Source organism: Hemitrygon akajei, chromosome 6 (genome assembly GCF_048418815.1).
Source record: "Hemitrygon akajei chromosome 6, sHemAka1.3, whole genome shotgun sequence".
Taxonomy (NCBI): Eukaryota; Metazoa; Chordata; class Chondrichthyes; order Myliobatiformes; family Dasyatidae; genus Hemitrygon; species Hemitrygon akajei.
The window spans coordinates 88,467,737-88,483,992 of NC_133129.1; the positions used below are offsets into that span (position 1 = coordinate 88,467,737).

The 16,256-nt window shown below is 44.5% G+C and overlaps 1 protein-coding gene across 2 annotated transcripts in view; it reads right to left on the bottom strand.

Moving 5' to 3' along the window:
• Positions 1 to 16,256, bottom strand: part of neurl4 (neuralized E3 ubiquitin protein ligase 4) — a 127,565-nt gene that overhangs the window by 31,377 nt on the left and 79,932 nt on the right. For both annotated transcript variants that reach the window (XM_073048767.1, XM_073048766.1), the window contains exons 13-17: positions 15,389 to 15,467; positions 10,115 to 10,284; positions 7,399 to 7,527; positions 4,441 to 4,586; positions 2,400 to 2,612 (exon numbers count right to left, since the gene is read on the bottom strand). In XM_073048767.1, coding sequence (XP_072904868.1) covers positions 2,400 to 2,612; positions 4,441 to 4,586; positions 7,399 to 7,527; positions 10,115 to 10,284; positions 15,389 to 15,467 — 737 coding nt within the window. The remainder of the gene's footprint in view (positions 1 to 2,399; positions 2,613 to 4,440; positions 4,587 to 7,398; positions 7,528 to 10,114; positions 10,285 to 15,388; positions 15,468 to 16,256) is intronic.

Here is a 16,256-nt window from a genome sequence, read left to right on the forward strand (position 1 = left end):
CCATCTCACCAGCTCCCTGATTGTGCAGGAGCTGTTGAGGGATAGTTAGCAGAGCAGGGAGCCTTGGCACAAGCTTCTGTTCCCCCCAAATCACATCCTCTGTAGAGATCCACAAACTTTCCACAGACTATGCAGTGTGAGGAGAATGGGGGAGGAGGAGTTGGGGGGGGGGGGGAATGTTTAATCTATTTGGCTCAGTGACTCTGTATGCTGTCTTCCTACGTAACCACACGAAGACAAGCATCTAAGACCTGATGTAGATTGGGAGGCCTCTTTGCCTACGCTCTGCCTTTTCCCTATAGTGGGATCTCCCTGTAGCCACCAAATTTCAATTCCACTTTCCATTCTGACAAATCAGTCCTTGGCTGCCTCTACTGCTGCAATAAGACCACACTCAGGGTGGAGGAGCAACACCTTATATTCCATCTGGGTAGCCTCCAACCTGATGGCATGAACAGTGATTTCACGAATTTACAATAATTGCCCTTCCCCATCCCTGTTTCACTCTCTCACCTTATCTCCTTACCTGCCCATCATCTCCTCCTGGTGCTCCTCTCACTTCCCTTTCTCCCATGGCCTTCTATCCTCTCCTATCAGATCCCCTCTCCTCCAGCCCTTTATCTTTCTCACCAATCAACATCCCAGCTCTTTACCTCATCCCCTCCCCCTCTCTTGGATTCACCTATAATCTCTGCCTTGTACTTATTCCTCCCCTCCCCCCACCTTCTTACTCTGACTTTTCTCCTTCCTTTCCAGTCCTGACGAAGGGTCTCGGCCTGAAACGTTGACTGTTTACACTTCTCCAAAGATGCTGCCTGGCCTGCAGAGTTCCAACAGCATTTTGAATGTGTTGCCAAGAGCCTAACTGCTTACTTAGCAGATCTGGCATTGCCTCAGACCTGGGATGACTCACGCTTCTTCCAGCCAAAGAAACACAACAAAAGCAGGGACACTAGTGTAATGCATGAAGAGATTCCCACATAAAATTAACAGTGCTTGCTGTCTGCCCTCAGCTCTTCTTTGGATTGCATAGGCCATTGACTCGAATAATATATTTCACTACGTTTCAATGTACATGTAACAAATAATCTTATCTAATAATAAGATGCATTGATAAACAGCTGGTATATCCCCCCACCCTAGGTTAAATTGTCTAAAACTGAAGGGCATGAATTCAAGGTGGTAGGTGGGGGTGGGTGGTTGGTAGTGTGTACGACAGGTCTTTTTGTTGCTATCCTGAGAATGCTGCCAGAGATGAGAGTGGCAGCAGATATGATGGAGCATTTAAAAAGCTCTTAGACAGACATGTAAATATGCAGGAAACAGAGGGATATTTACCATGCGCAGACAGATGAGATGGGGTGAGGGGGGTAGTGATATGTCTCACCAAAAGAGGTTAAAGCACTCCTTCCCTCAAGTTCTGGCAACACGCTCATAATTCACCAATGCCTCTGAACGGAAAATCCTACAAAAAGGTAGTGGATTTGGCCCAGTCTATCACAGGTAAAGCTCTCCCATCCATTGAGATCATCTACATGAAACACTGCCATAGGAAAGCAGCTTCCATCATCAGAGATCTTCACCACCCAGGTCATGCTCTCTTCTCACTGTAGAGAGTACAAGAGCCTCAAGACTCACACCACAGGTTCAAGAACAGTTACTAAACCTCAACCATCAAGCTTTTGAACAAAGGGGATAACTACTTACTTACTCATCCATTGAGATGTTCTCACAACCAACGATCTCACTTTAAGGACCCATTATCTCATGTTCTCAGAAATAGTGAAATATATACAATTTGATGATAAAATTTACTTAGAACTTTGGAATCTTCTCTGTACTCTTCCAGCTTAGCAACGTCTTTCCTATCATAAAGCAACCAAAGCTGAACAAAGTATATTCCAAATCGGGCCTCACCGACGTCTTCTACAACTGAACATAACCTCCCAACTTCTGTAGCCAGTGCCCTGACTGAAGACCAGTGTGCTAACATCTTTCTTCACCACTCTGTCTACCTGTGACCCCCACTTGCAGGGAACTGTGTACTTGTAACCCTGAGATCCCTCTGTTCTATAACACTCTCCAGGGCTCTACTATTCACTGTGAATTATGCTGACTTTAAACATGCAGCTTTATCAAAGGAAGCAAAATGTCCCAACTAAGTCACAGAGGAGCAACTAAATGCTCAGGTCACTGACAAAGCCTGAAGAGAGCCAGAGGCCGGATGGGGAAGGGGAGGGGAGGGGGTTCGAGAATGAGGTGCCCGATGGTGAGGGGGAGCGAGAGCAAGGCGCCCGACGGTGAGGTCTCTCCATCCACTCTCAGTTCAGGATGTACACACGTTCTGCGTTATGGATAATGGTAAGCAACGCCAATGCCCCCTCCCCATCCACACTCACTGTCAGCCGCTCCAGTGAAAAGCCATAGTTCTGTTTCTGCAGAGCACCATTACGCCTGACCTCCGAGCCGCTGACCAGCCAGCTGACCTTCGACCTCAGCTCCAGCAATGAAGAGGGCAACCCGGACGAGGCACAAATCTCGTACGGCTGAAGAGTGGACAGCCCGATGTGCAGTGAGCCGGACCACTGCTCGTCCACCTCGTCGATCTTAACCTGTGGGCATCAAGAGCAGGGGCTTGTGAGAGGGATGCTAAGCGGAATACAATGTTAATCGCAATCGGCACTCTGCTCTTTCCCCAACAGTTCCAGGCAGACTGGATTCCGATAACTCCAGTCAGAATGGGATTGTACAACGCCTCACTATGCTAATTAAGAACAAAAGGTGCTCGAAAGACTTGGCAAGTCAGGTAGCATCTGTGGAAAGAGGAGCAGAGCAAACATTTCCACCGCAGATGCTACATGACCTGCTGAGTGCTCAAAGATTCAAAGTACATTTATGTAGTATACAATCCCGAGATTTGTCCTCCCACAGTCAGCCATTAAACAAAGAAAACACCGTTCAAGAAAAACATCAACCCAACACAAAATAAATCGTGCAAACGGCAAAAAAGGCAATAAAATATAGAATATAAAACACAAATTCAAAAAAGTTAAGGCACTTTCAGTGCAGTTCAATCAAGCGCTGTGTTGCTTCTTTTCTGCAGGCTGCTCTGATCAAAATAGCAATGAGAAAAAAAGCAATCAGAAACCAGAAACACATCATAACTATAGAGTCCATTCCACAAACTGCATTGATCAAACCTTGCCCAAGACCTCTGCACCATCGAGCAAGAGGGAGAGATCATTGGAATGTAGGCACATTCCTCTGGGAGCAGCGAGTGAGAGTATGCCAGACGGCACTGAACACCGACTTGCCTTCCACACTCGCCTCGAAGATTTCAACCTTCCTCAGCGAGATCAACGAGAAACGGAGTCGATCATAGGCTTGCGCCCTGCCTCCATGCTTTGAGCGAAACCTCACAGAACCTTCTCACAGATAGCAGTGCCAAATCACTCAATCAGCCCAAAAAGACCACCACCAAACTGTAGACCGCAGGCTCCAACAGCAGTGCAACCACATTCAGCCCAACGTACAGAGATATAAAAGAAATAGTTTCATGTTCATCTGGAGGACAGTGACCTTGGTCATCCTCGTCCAGAATCTTTCAGGTTTTATTGCAGATTTTCATACCAAAAAAAATCTTAGCCTCTGATTCTTCTATCACAGAGAGATACAGCACAGAAACAGGCTCTCCATCCCACAGGCTCCATGCTAACCGTTAACTACCTATTTTATAGCAACCCCATTTTATTCTCCCCAAATTATCTTCAAATCCCACCAGATTCTACCAGAAAATTAGGAACAACTTATTGTGGCCAATTAACCCACCATCAACACATTCTTTTACCATTTGAAATTTCTGGTTGCTGATAGTCTGGTCCATTATACACAGTGCCTTCCCTGCCACTGCCAGGCATGAAGACAAAAACATAAAATCAAGGATCTAATGTTGAAGCTGGTGAGGCCTCGCAACATTTGATAGGTTTCAGTGAGGTCACCCCCTCATTCTTCTGAATTCCAGCAAGTACAGACCCAGAGCGATCAAACGTTCTTCATACAATGAGCCTTTCAATCATGGAATCATTCTTGCGAACCTCCTTTGAAACCTCTCCAATGTCAGCACATCCTTTCTTCGATAAGGGGCCTAAAACTGCTCACAATACTCCAAGTGAGGTCTCACCAGTGCTTTATAAAGCCTCAACATCACACCCTTGTATAAATACTTTGATAATAAATGTACTTTAAATCTTGAATCTTTATCAAGTAACAGTTACAATGCCCGTGATGCTCCTGCAAGTTTTTCCTTCTACCTATACTTCCCCGTACCTGTGCAAATGACAATAAACTCAACTGGTAACACTTTCTAAATGCTTTCCACTGTGAAGCGGTTCTATCAGACACTCTTCCCAACCTCCCCTGCTCCTGCACCAACCGAGTTACCTCAAAGATTTCATCGGGCTTCAGCTCCTTCATGCTGAAGACAATCCCGTGGGAGAATCCGTGGACTCTTACTGCTCGGCAGCCGTCGTTCTGAAGTGACACGTACTTCCCGCAGTTGGTATGGAAACGGTGTGTGATGCCGGGGACTGGAAAGGAACAGAAAGGCCAGGTCAACCCTGGGACAATGAAGCATCTTGTGGAAATATTTTCAAAACTAAGATTTTTAATGTATTTAATCTTGTATTGTGACAAAATGGAACCAAAATGCTTTGCTATAAGCTAAGTGTGTGTGTGGTAGCAGGCATGTAATGTCCTGATCATTATTCATTGTGTAACTAAGGGGAGGTAGATGTACTGTGTGGCCTTGAGTGCCACAACTAAGTGGAGGAGCGGACTCCCAGAACAGATAACAGCCGAAGAATAGCCTGAAAAATTGCATAAAAAATGAACTTTGAAAGCTAGATAATAGAAGCTGCCTGCCATCCATAAGGGAGTGGAACTGCTTCTCCTTTCAAGTAATAAACATGCTTTTGAACAGGTCCACTCTGATTGTGATAAGACCTAGCAAAAGGTACACAACAATCTCTTACTCCAAGTAACCAAAAACATACATGAAGGACATGTTTTTAATGATTTTACCAGTTTTAAAAACAGCTGTTACAAAGTCTAAATGACATACTTCCCGGTCTGTTAAACAGGGAAGCTCTGACTACAACTTCTATTCTCAAACGTCTGCATGCTTTTCCACAGATGCTGTCTGACCTGCTGAGTGTTCCCAGTGCTGTCATTATTAAAACATTTACCCTCCCTGACTACAGAAGCAGTGCCTCCAGCATTGCAGACTAACATTTATCACCGTTTTGAAAGCTGAAAAGGTTCTTTCATTATGTGCCGCATCGTATGATGTGGGCAGTCCTGGTCGTTTCATGACCATGATTGTTCTTGGCAATTTTTTCTACAGAAGTGGTTTTACAGAACTACCTTCTTCTGGGCAGTGTCTTTACAAGATGGGTGACCCAGCCATTACCAACACACTTCACAGATTGTCTGCCTGGCATCAGTGGTCGCATAACCAGGACTTGTGATATGCACCAGCTGCTCATACAACCATTCATCCCTTGCTCCCGTGGCTTCATGTGACCCTGATCGTACTGCAACTCAATAAATAAATAAATGTATGGGTTAGTAGATTAACCGGTCACATGGGTGCAACTGGGCAGTGTGGGCTTTTTGGGCTGGAAGGACCTGTTACTGTGCTGTATCTCTAAATAACAGGAGTGTTATTTTGACAGTCAAGTCAGATTGGCAAAAACTTCTCTACAATTTCCATCAGCACAGGACCACCACAGGGATGTGTGCTTAGCCCCTGCTCTACTCGCTTTACACCTATGACTGTGTGGCTAAGTACAGCTCCAACTCCATATACAAGGTCGCTGCTGACACCAAAGGTAGTGATGAATTGGCATACAGAAGGAGATTAAAAACTTGGCTGAGTGGTCTAATAACAACTACCTCTCAATGTCAGTAAGACCAAGGAACTTATTGTAGACTTCAGGAGAGGGAGAAAGGCAGATCCAGATGAGGAGGGTGATAGGTAGATCCAAAAAAGGTGGGGGGAGGGTGTAAGGGGTGCGTAGGAATGATGCAAGAAGCTGGGAGGTCATAGGTGGAAGCAAGAAGATGGAATCTGATAGGGGAGACAGTGGACCATGGAATAAAGGCAAACAGGAGAAGAGAGGGAGCAGATGGAGGAATGAGTAAGTGATGGGTAGACTGGGCAGAAGAGGGGGAAAAGGGAAGGGGTGAGAAACAGTTGCTAGAAGTTAAAAATCAATGCAAATGTCATCAGGTTGTAGAGTTCTATGGCAGAAGGTGAGAAGCTTTTCATCTAACCTACATCCAGCAACAAATTAGCAGTACAGGTAAACATGGACATTAGTGTTGGAGTCATGTATGGAGTTAACATGTATGGCCACTGGGAGATCCTGACTGGTACAGCAGACAGAGCAAAGGTCCTCAAAATGATTCCCCATTCTCCACTGGGTCTCACTGATGTAGAGGAGACTGCACTGGGAAGCACCAGATGCACCAAATGACACTGATACATTCAAATGTGAAGAAATGCCTCATCTGGAGGTACTATTCAGACCTGTGGTTTCGGGGCAGCTATAACACACACAGTGTGGTTGCAGAGGTAAGTGGCTGAAGGCGGAAATTGGTGGGGAGGGACGAATGACAAGGGAGTCATAGAGAGATCAATCCCTCTGGAAAGTGGAGAGGATGGGAGACTGAGATGTGTTCCATCCCGTCGGAGATGGTGGAAGTTGCACAGATGACATGTCATGGTTTGGAGGCTTGGATGCCTCAGTGACCCAGAGAGCTATGTTGGCTGGAGTCAGGGCTTTATGATTTGGCTCTTGGTAGGGTCACCCATGCCAAACAGGTCAAAAGATAGAGGCCTGATTAAGAGTGGCCTACCGGTCCTTCAGGTTCAGGGGTTCAGCTCAGGGCCAACAACCCTGACTGGTCAAACAAAATTGTTATGGACTCAGCAATGAAGAACCCTTCTACTTTTGAGTACGACAGTATTCCTGAGACTCCACCTGGGAATTGCATTGACTGACAGTAGTGAAAACGGACAGGAAGCTACTGACATGATACAGGAAGCCCAGAACACCACCAGAAATGGAGGACCTTCACTGATGCCCTAAATGCCAGATGTCTAATGGGAAATAGGTATACATTGAATGCCTAGGCTCATGGGTTGATATGTGAGGACTTGAGACACGATCCCTGTAAGTCTGGGTTGGAGGGGTGGATGGGGTTCAGGCAAATATACGGGAAATAGAAAACGGTAAAGAAATTTTAGTTGATACGTCATTGAAGGGAGTGAACACTTCTTCACAGTGTAACACAACTGGGTCAGGAGAATATGCGGAATACAGTGTGTGTGCTTACCTGGAGAGTGTATTGGGAAAGACTTCTCAGTGGCGTTGCTCAGGGACAGGCTGTTGTCTACCGGTAATGAGCCACTGGTAATGGACACCTGGACGCACTGCCCATATAGATCAACCACAGCGTACAGCTCTGTGCAAAGATGAAAATAGGAAGGCAGTTATTACAATATACACTCTGCATTCAAAATACACCTTTCCCCATCTCCCTCCACCAGCTCTCTCAGAAACAGGGAACATGGATCATCCTATCAACCCGAATCAGAGTGGGTGAGGAGAATCTGGGATCGGGACCCTCGTTCAGTGCAGCAGGAGGTACATTTGAGCAGGCTACTTTGATCTGCAGACGCTGGAAATCTTCAGCTACACATACACAAAATACTGGAGGAACTCATCAGGTCAGGCAGCATCTGTGGAGGAGGCTAAACAGTTGACATTCTGGGCCGAGACCCTCCATCCGGACTTGAAAGGAGGGGGGCAGAAGTCAGAATAAGAAAGTGGTGGGGGGGGGGGGGGGGTTGGATTACAAGCTGGGATGTATTAGTTGAGATCAGGTGAGGGCAAAAGTGGGATAGACTGAGAAGCTGGCAATTGATAGGTGGAAGAGGTAAAGGACTGAAGGAAGAATCTAATAAAATTGGGCAGCAGACCATGGAATAAAGGGAAGGAGGTGGGGAACCAGAGGGTGGTGATGAGCTTGTACTTCTACTCCTCCCCCACCTTCTTATTGTGGCTTCTGCTCCCTTCCTTTTGTTACGTACCCGTGACACGTGACAGTGGTACCCTTGTCACGTGACTGGGGTTGAAGTTATACTGGACTTGAGGTAATGGTCTTGTGATGGTGGAGTGACGTCATTTTCCCGCCAGTAGAGATCATGTGACAGGTTTTTTTTTTTTACAGGGTATAAAAGGAAGACCCCACCCTGTCAGGTGGGGCAGTTCGTGGCTGGATTTGCCAAGTTGACTTCATGCCACTGCGTGATTTAATGTGATGACGCAGTTTAGTTGAAAGATGAAGTTTTATCTAATGCCTAAAGTTTAAAAGGTCATTGCCAGCAGTTTCTTTACAATACTGCTAGTGGAGAGTGAAGATAAAAGTTTAGGAAGTTAAAGATCGAGGAGAATCGAATTTCGACGGTGGATTGGGTTCGACCTTGTGTGATCCTCATTCGGAAGGATTTCGTTGACTGTTCTCATGTTAATCTCTGCTGGGATAGCAGGAGATTGAGAATAGTGTGGAAGGAAAGGTCAGTGCCTTTAAACTCGTTACGTTTCATAAAATTCTATGTGGGAAGAGTTCGACGCCGGGGATCGAAGGACAACGACGTGGAAGAGAATTTTAAATCGCCTTAAAAAGTCTCTCCTTTTAAATGGACTGAGCATTTTTGAACTTTTGGCAATATCGCTTTAAACAACTGTTTTTGCTGCATCGCTTTAAGAGCTGTGAAGCTGCCGCACAGCAGCTGTTTTCCGGTTACGTTAGTGTTTGTTTACTTTTGGGGGGTTTGTTTTCAGTGTTTAATAAACGTGTTATTTGTTATAAAAACCTTTGCCTAACTCACATATATTTATTGTTGCCTGAATACGTAACACTTTCCAGTCCTGATGAAGGGTATTGGTTCAAAACGTCGACTCTTTATTCTGCTTCATAGATGCTGCCTGAGCTGCTGAGTTCCTCCAGCATTTTGTGTGTGCTTTCATCTCAGGCTTTTTGATCAAGGTAACAATCGACCAACAGTCAGTGTTTGGGCTGTAGTGCTCAAACCCAGTATTACATCACATTGGTATGCTGGTAGGGTGGAGTAGTCCTCCAAGAGGACTACAGCCTTGTCATTGGGTTTGAAGACTTGCATGTCTCAGTGATCTGGAAAGCCACGTTGGCTGGAGTCAGGGCTTTATGTTTTGACTCTTGCAAGAGTCACCCATGCCAAACATTTCAAAGGGCAGAGGCCGGAATAAGAGCGGACCACCTCATCATTGCCCTTGTGCTTACTGTCTGCCTGCAATGCACTTTTGCTGTAACTGTTACACTTTATTCTGCATTTTGCTATTGCTATTCCCTTGTACTACCTTATTGTGGTTCCTTAAGGTTGTCATAGCTGGGGATCAGTAGTGGGGATGAGCTCATACTATTTATTAAATGCTCCCAATGGCATGCTCCTCAAATAGCCTCTGACAACCAAGTCCAGCTCCTGGCGTTAAAGTGTAGCTTAGCTACTAAGCCCACCGGAAGCATATCTACCAACAGAAGGGGCAAAAGTGGGTTACTGGCACCTTAAAACCTGTGGCTTCAGGCAGAAGGGGCTTGTCAGCTGGGCAACTCAACCAGTAGAAGGAAAACTCCGATCTCAAATTTCTGCTGCCTTGCAGCTATACTCACTCATACAGAAGGCTCCAGGAGTAAACCTCGAGGGAAAAATTTGGAGCTGGAATCTCTAAGGCAGTCCTACGTTGAGTTCAATGCTTTTGGATTCTCTGCCATTCTTTTGGATTCATCAGCTATATGGAGAGGTGGAGCCTGTTACATGGGCAACAGCTCTCCACATCATGCTGCCCTGGCTTGTGGAGACAGCTAGGACGCAACATACGTTCTGCTATTGTTTTCCTTCGTACTGATGTGATGAAATGATTTGTATGGATGGTATGCAAAACTATTCTTTCCATTGCACCTTGCTACATGTGACAAAAGTACCCAGGTCTGGCACTCTTTGTGGTCTTACCTGGCGGCAGCCCTGAGCAGGCAACACCCTGGTCCACCCCGTTGATGTAATAGTGGAGATCACCGTTCGTGCTGCGCATCATCCCGATCCGCGAACCAGTGGTCAGCGAGTCCAGGTCACAGCCGTAGTTGTTCCGCATCGTGTTCCCATCTTGCATGATGGCTGTGCCACTGGGGGTGGTGGGGAAAATAAGTCAACCAGAGAGGAGTCAGTCGTGGGGAACCTGCCTTGCTATCAAAGGTCGTCAAGTGACAGCCCAGCTGAAAGGGATGGGAAGGAGAATCAGTCTCCGTCAGTCAAGCAGGGACAGTGGGGTGAACTCGCCTTGGTCTCAGCCAAACCACCTTGGGTTGGCAACATCTCCTCAGTCAGCTTTCAGCCATTGTGGGGAAGACTGACTTCCATGGGTTGAATGGGTTTATTTGTAGATCCACTTGGGCTTCGCATTTCAGTCATCAAAATCTAAAAATCCTTCCTTGGCCCCGCTCCTCCCCGTCTCTGACCTCAGTTGTGGCTGCGTTAATCATTCCCAACTTTCCATTGGCAGCCCAGCCCTCAAATGACAATACTCCAGAACTTCCTTACAATTCACATGACATAGAAGGCTATGGACCTAATGTGGGTATTAGTGTAGATGGTTCTAATGGCGAATATAGATGGGATGGGATGGGCTAGAGAGCACGTTTCCTCACTGTATGACTATCCTCACCTCCAAGAGGACCACAACCTTGACTTAGGGTTTGGAGGCTTGCATACCTCAATAACCCGGAGAGTCAATCCTGAAAAGCATTTCAGGATGTATATTGTATACACTTCTCTGACATTAAATGTACCTATGTAAACCTATTGAGCTATGTTGGCTGGAGTCAGGGCTTTATGCTTTGGCTCTTGGTAGGATCACGCATGGCAAAAAGTCAAAGGGTAGAGGCCAGACTAAGAGTGGCCCACCGGTTCGCCAGGTTCAGGGGTTCAGCTCAGGGCCAACAACGCTGACAGGTAAAAAAAAAATTATGACAGAAACAGCAAGGATAAATCTTTCTACATCCTAGTGCGATGGTGTTCGAGTCTCCACCTGGGACTTGCATGACTGACAGTGGCGAAAACAGAGAGGAAACTACTGACAGGATGAAGGAAGCCTCGAATACCACCACAGATGGAGGACCTTCACTATTATCCCTACAGTATTATCACTACTATCCCTTTCGAACCTAGGAGGTTGAGTAGTGACCTTATTGCTCGTTCATTATGTGCTGTATCACCCAATGTGGGTGATCATGGCCTTTTCACGACAATGATTGTTCTTGGCAAATTTTTTCTACAGAAGTGGTTTCTTCTGGGCAGTGTCTTTACAAGACGGGTGACCCCAGCCATTATCAATACTCTTCAGAGATTGTCTGCCTGGCATCAGTGGTCACTATTATTGGCTTACATGGGATTATGTGACCCTATTGGGGTGGGGTGGGGGGGGCTAAGCAGGTGCTACACCTTGCCCAAGGGTGACCTGCAGCCTAGTGGAGGGAAGGAGCGCCTTGCAACTTCTGAGGTGGAGACACATCTTCACCCTGCCTTGTACTGTCATAAAATAATGAGGTGCTTACGTAAGGAGAACAGTCACAGTGTTTAGCTCAGGGTGGGGTGGTCTATAACTATGGGCATAGATTTGAGAAACAAGATTTCTACAGATGTACTGTAGAAAACATTCTAACAGGCTGCAACACTGTTAGGTATGGGGGGGGGGGGGGAGGGCACAACATCGAAATAAACTGCAGAGTTGCAGAATCAGTCAGCTCCATTGTTAGTACTAGCCTCTGTAGTAACCAGGACATCTTCAAGGAGCGATGCCTCAAGAAGGACCCCCATCACCCAGGACATGCCTTGTTCTCATTCCCACCATCAGGAAGGAGGTGCAGAAACGTGAAGACACACACTCAACGATTCAGGAACAGCTTCTTCCCTTCTGTCATTGGATTTCTGAATAGACACTAAACCCATGAACACTACCTCACTACTTTTTTATTTCTATTTTTTGCACTACTTATTTGATTCAAATATTTCATCCATATATACTTACTATAATTCACAGCTTTTTCTCTATTATTATGTTTTGTAATGTACTGCTGCCACATAATAACAAATTTCATGACATATGCCAGTGATAACAAACCTGATTCTGATTCCGACCCACACAGGGGGTGGTGGGCATGTGGAACAAGCTGTCAGAGGAAGCAGTACAGAAGCCTATGAGATCAATGTATAAAAATATGTGGACAGATACATGGATCACCACAATCTTGTTGTCAGAGCAGTGACAATAAATTTCTACACTACTGATAACACAATTGCATTGATTCTAGTTTTTCTTTGGTTCTATTGTACTTCTTTGTTCATCACGGGTAAAGCCCTCCCCACCATGAGCACACCCACACAAAGTGTTGTTGCAGGAAATCAGCATTCATCATCAGGGACACCACCACCCAGAACATACTCCCTTCTCGCAGCAGCCATCAGGTAGTTGGTACAGGAGCCTCAGGACTCACACCACCGCGTTGAGCATCAGTTATTACCCCTCAACTATCAGGCTAGAACTAGAGGGGATAACTTCACTCATCTTCAGTCACCCCATCATTGAAATGTTTCCACAACTAATGGACTCACTTTCAAAGACTCTCCATCTCATCTTTTTGATATTTATTGGTTATTTATTTTTTATTTATTCATGTATTTGTACAGTTTGTTGTCTTCTGCACTCTGATTGAAAGCCCTAGTTGGGGGAGGTCTTCCACTGATTCTGTTATGGTTATTATTCTATAGATTTATCGAGTATGCCCATAGGAAAAATGAATCCCAGAGTTCTATATGGCAACATACATATACTTTGATAATAATAAATACTCATAAGTTTACTTTGAACTTTACTATGAATGCCTAAAAGAAAATAAATCCCGGAGTAGAATATGGTGATATATACAAAACAATTTACTTTGACCTTTGAAATGCGATCAGATAGAACTAACCTAGATACCCCCCATGGTCAGCATGGGCAAGTTGTGCTGATTGACTGTTTCTATCCTGTATAACTTTGTGTCTACCTCTCCATGAATCTAGGGACAACTCGCTGTGACAAATTACCCCTTCAGCATTGAGCTGTTGTAACTGTGAACAAAGTCACTGAAGAGACACTGCCGGTAGATATAAAGTAGTTTTTTTTTAAATTCAGGACACACATACACAAGCTAACAGCCTTTAGAGTCACTCAAATTCCTGGTTCTTCCCACTAACACACCCAAAATGAGTATTAATTACTGCTGTCATCTGAATCATATTCATACACGGGATGTTGATTGCATTCATGCATATGTCAACATGTCAGTCAAATGGATGTCTCCTGGTCTACAATTTACTCCACCTGCTATCAACTGAGTCCTACTCACTCACTGGGATGTTGACTGCATTCATGCATGCGCGGACATATATCAATCTATTGGGTGCTTCCTGGTCTGCAATTTACTGTTCCGAGCTGCATTTTGAATTCAATCCACAACTCATACTCAGGTCTGAAGACTGATTGGTGTTGAAGTTGAATAAATACTCGCTATATTGCATCTCCAAAATACACCTAAACAGGGCAAGGGGGCTTTCAAGAGTTAACCATGTTAGAGTATATTCTGGAGTTATGGCATACAGCAAATAGTAATTTCAGCAACAACCAGTCTTTAGATCTGAATGTGGATTGTAGATTGAATTTAAAAATGTAGTCCAGAACAATGGTGTTCTTTCAGCTGCATACTAGGGTCGACTTCAAACCAAGAATCACTAATTGACCTGCAATGTCTGGATATGCATGAATGCAGCTTAGAGATAACTGTGAATAGCATTCATTTTGGATGTTCGGAGTGTTGGTGTGAAGATCTAGGCATTTGAAAATTATATGCAATTCAAAGGAAGCATTGTGAATACATTTTAACTACAGAATTGTCCTGCTGTTACATTTGACTATAGCATATAAAATTAACATGTAATATTGGATCAGGGTGCCTCTTTGAAGAGTGTCTCCAGTATGATATCTTCCTGTTTTGCTGGATGAAGACTTCTATTTCCACCAGCTTCAATGTCTCTACAGTCACAACAAACCACATTAAAAGTTATAGGTAAGCAGGAATGATGTCCTTTCATGGTAGATAATAGTGAACGAGGTGCATTTTCATGACAACATTCCGGCTTTTTATTCCATATTATTTTATGATTCATAGAGTATGTAAACAAGCCCTTCAGCACAACTGGTCCTTGCTGACCAACATTACCATCTAAGCCAGTCCCATTTACCCCTGCTTGGCCCATATTCTCTTAACCTGTCCTCTATATGTTGTTAATGTACCTATTTCAACCACTTCCTCCAGCAGCTTGCTGCACATACTGACCAAACTTCTCTGGGTCAAAAAGTTACACCCTTGAGTTAAAATTTAAGATGAGAGGTTAGAGATTTAATAGAAATCTAAGGGGTAAGTTTAAGTTCTTCAAGTGAATTTGAACCTGGTCAAGCACATTTCACCTCTCCAGCTCTGCCTCTCCCAAAATCCTGCCCCAATGCATGGCACCTCTAAGTCAAGTTTATTGTCAGTTAAGTATAAACATGTATACTGTCAAACGTGGCATTTCTCCAGACCGGGGTGTAAAGCAGAGTAGTACGTATAACACACAATAACTTGGGAAAGCAAGAATAAAATCTACAAATGATTTACGCATAATTAAACAAATTAAAGTGCATAAATTAAGTATTGTAAGGTACAGAGCAAATTAACTGGTGACACTTTGAATGCGAGCAGCAGGGAGCTCAGAAGCCTAATGGCCTGAGGGACGAAACTGTTCCCCATCCTGACCATTCTTATCTTTATGCATCAGATTCTCCTGCCTGATGGTAGAAAGTCAAAGAGGATGCTGGATGGATGGGTGAGATCCTTGATAATACAAAAGGCCTACGTACACAGCGCTCCTGATCAAGGTCCCAGATGGATGGTAGGGAGACCCCTATAATCCTCTTGGCCGTACTCACAGTTCTTTGTAGGGACTTCTTAAATCCACTATTCAGACAGGATAACCATGGATAGGTAGTAAACTTGGTTTTATTAGTGTTGCACACTAGTTCTGCACAGAACCCAAAACAGAATCCCCTTCTGGACATGGAGGAGAGAGAATTGAAATTACTGCCCATTTCGAGTCATCACAGAATATCTTAACCCACCCTTATCGCAGACGGTGTGCACACATCATCATTACCTCAGCATCCAGGTGTCATAGTCTATATCTGTCATGGTACTGGGGAATTCGAGGTCCTCTGGACGAATTGCTGTAACACCTAAATAAAGGAGAGGTTTAATAATAACAATGGCAGGAAAAATTTTATTAAATCAGACAATACGAGAAAAATTAAACAAGATAAACACAAGATAATTTGGTGTAACTCAAATATCTAATCAATGACTAATCTCCATTAGTACATTCACAATAGATATATGCAGAAACATATATCCATTAGGATCTCCCACTTTTAAGGAGATAGAATCTCGATAACCAACTTACAATTACCGGTAGTTATTTAGTAGATTTTAGTTCAGTATAGACTGACCTTGAATAAGCATGGACTGTTCAGCACAGAACATAAATATGAGAAAGTCTGCAGATGCTGGAAATCCAAAGCAACACACACAAAATGCTGGAGGTACTCAACAGGTCAGGCAGCATCTATGGAAATGAATAGATAGTGGACGTCAGGGCAAGACCCTTCATCGGGACTGAGACTGTTTATTCATTTCCATAGATGCCTCCAGCATTTTAGACCAAGAGACCATAAGATATTGGAGCAGAATTAGGCCATTTGGCCCATCGAGTCTGCTCCACCATTTCATCATGGCTGATCCATTTCTCTCTCAGCCCCAATCTCCTGCCTTCTCCCCGTATCCCTTCATGCCCTGACTAATCAAGAAATTATGAACGTCTGCCTTAAATATACCCAATGACTGGCCTCCACTGCTGCCTGTGGCAATGAATTTCACAGATTCACCAGTCTCCGGCTAAAGAAATTTCTCCTATTCATTCTAAAAGGATTCCCTTCTATAGTGAGGTTGTCCCCTCTGGTCTTACACTC